Source organism: Chaetura pelagica, unplaced genomic scaffold (genome assembly GCF_000747805.2).
Source record: "Chaetura pelagica isolate M959 unplaced genomic scaffold, ChaPel_1.0 scaffold2568, whole genome shotgun sequence".
Lineage (NCBI taxonomy): Eukaryota > Metazoa > Chordata > Aves > Apodiformes > Apodidae > Chaetura > Chaetura pelagica.
Genome location: NW_009954177.1, coordinates 13,701 through 16,239, shown reverse-complemented (window position 1 = coordinate 16,239; position 2,539 = coordinate 13,701). Strand labels below are relative to the sequence as shown.

The 2,539-nt window shown below is 59.5% G+C and overlaps 1 protein-coding gene across 1 annotated transcript in view; it reads right to left on the bottom strand.

The window, feature by feature from the left end:
- Positions 1-2,057: 2,057 nt before the first annotated feature.
- Positions 2,058-2,539, bottom strand: part of AMPD2 (adenosine monophosphate deaminase 2) — a gene marked incomplete at its 5' end in the record, with an annotated part of 14,149 nt that continues 13,667 nt past the window's right edge. Inside the window, one exon of the mRNA XM_010002849.1 lies at positions 2,058-2,265. Coding sequence (XP_010001151.1) covers positions 2,058-2,265 — 208 coding nt within the window. The remainder of the gene's footprint in view (positions 2,266-2,539) is intronic.

The following is a 2,539-nucleotide window of genomic DNA, read 5'->3' as shown; positions in this document are numbered from 1 at the left end:
CCCCCCCCAGCCCCTTCCACTGAAATTTCTGCATTTTAATGAAATACTTTATTTTTCATGCTCAGTTGTTGTTGTTTTTTCTAACTTGGTTGGTTTTTTTTTCTCCTGGTTGCCCTCAGGTGTCCCTGGGCCCATTGGCCACCAGCTCTGGACCATGAAGGGAGGCAGGACTGAGAGGGACATGGTGACAGGAGAATGACCCCCCCACACACCCCACCAAGGGAAGGGTGAAGTCTCATTCAGCCCCATCCAGGCCCCCAACAGCTCCTGGGAGGGTGTGGGGACAGGGACAAGTGTCACCAGCCCCCCTGTCTTCCTCCCTGGGGGGTGGAGAAGATGGAGCATCACATCCCCCCCCCCAAGCACTGTCCCCTCCAGCCAGCACTCCGTGGGCCACCAGGTCCCCAGGGATGGGGCTGCCCCGTGGGAGGAGCCTGGGGGTGCAGGGACTTGGGGTCCCCCAGGTGCTGCTGGGCTGGTCCCCACGGGGCCAGGAAGTGGACGGAGAAAATCATGGAACGGTTTGGGTTGGAAAAGACCTTCAAGATCCTCCAGCCCAACAGCTCCCCCAGCCCTGCCAAGGCCACCCCTGCCCCATGTCCCTCAGCACCATCTCCAGGGCTTGGAAACCCCTCCAGGGATGGGGACTCCCCCCCTGCCCTGGGCAGCCTGGGCCAGGGCCTGACAACCCTTTGGAGAAGAAATAATTCCCAAGATCCAACCTCAACCTCCCCTGGGGCAACTTGAGGCCATTTCCTCTTGTCCCATCCCTTGTTCCTGGGGAGCAGAGCCCGACCCCCCTGGCTCCAACCTCCTCTCAGGCAGCTGCAGAGCCAGCAGGTCTCCCCTCATCCTTTGCTCCAGGCTCAACACCCCCAGCTCCCTCAGCTCCTCAGAGGTTTTTCAGACCCTTCTCCTTGTTCTCCAGCCCCTTCCCCAGCTCTGTTCCCCTTCTCTGGACACGCTCCAGCCCCTCTGTCCCCAGCCTGGAGCACTGCCTGGGGGTGTTGTCACCCAAGAGCAGAACATGGCACTTGACCTTTTTGAACCTCACACCATCAACCCATGGATCCAGCCCATCCAGATCCCTCTGCAAAAGCCTCAACCCACAGATCCAACCCATCCAGGTCCTTCTTTGGATCACTCAAGCAGATCCAACACTCCCACCCAACCTGGTGTCATCTACAAACTCACTGAGGGTGTCCTCCATCCCCTTGTCCAGACCACTGAAAACATTGAACAAAAACTGGCCCTGGGGGGACACCAGTTGTGAGTGGCCACCAAACTGGTCCCAACTCCATTCCGCCCATCCAGATCCCTCTGCAAAAGCCTCAACCCACAGATCCAACCCATCCAGGTCCTTCTTTGGATCACTCAAGCAGATCCAACACTCCCACCCAACCTGGTGTCATCTACAAACTCACTGAGGGTGTCCTCCATCCCCTTGTCCAGACCACTGAAAACATTGAACAAAACTGGCCCTGGGGGGACACCAGTTGTGAGTGGCCACCAAACTGGTGCCAACTCCATTCCACACCACTCTTTGGGCCCGGCCACCCAGCAGGTTTGGTACCCAGCGAGGAGCACACCCGACCAAGCCATGAGCAGCTTGGGTCCTGACGGTTTTCAGTTGCCCTTCTCCTGGAGAAGCTGGTCCCCACAATGTCCCCACACCTGCCACCGCATCCTAAACCCCAGAGATGAAGCCAGGATGGTGCCCACCCCCATGGCACCTCCTGTCCCTGGTGCCACCAAGCCCCACAGGGACCAACCCAGCGAGGAGACACCAGTTCACAAAAAACAAACCAACAAAAAAGGACCAAGAAGAAACCCACCCCCCAAAAAAAACAACAACCCACAAGACAGGGAGAGAACCCATCAAACTCCCCACAGTGACACCAGGGGGGCACTGGGGACAGCAACAGGGGTGTCCCCACCCCAGGGCAGGAGGTAGCAGGAGCGGGACGGCGGCGAAGCCCTGGAGGGACGCGGGGGTGGTGGTGGTGGCAACGAGGTCCTGGGGGACAAAAGAGCCCGGGGAGGAGGGATGGGGAAAGTCAGTGGGTGGCCAGGTTGGAGGTGATGGTGAGAACATCCTCCTCCTGGATGGTCTCCAGCTCCTCGCTCTGCACGGCCTGGGTGATCAGGGTGAGCTCCTGGCACAGCGTCTCGAAGCGGTAACTGACGCGGATGTCGGGGACGTTGGTGCGACGGATGTCGTTGCCCTCGGGACCCTCCTTCAGGTAGTGGGGACCCAGCCAGTAGCTCTTCACCTGGGGAGGGGCATCGTGGTTAGAAAGGAGCTCTGGCAAGGGCTTGTAGGGAGAGGACAAGGTGCGGGGGATGGATGAAAAGTGGAAGAGGGAGATGGAGGTTGGAGATGAGGAGGGAATTCTTTGGTGTGAGGGTGGTGAGAGCCTGGCCCAGGTTGCCCAGGGAAGCTGTGGCTGCCCCATCCCTGGCAGTGTTGAAGGGCAGGTTGGATGGGGCTTGGAGCAGCCTGGGCTGCTGGGAGGTGTCCCTGCCCATGCAGGGGGTT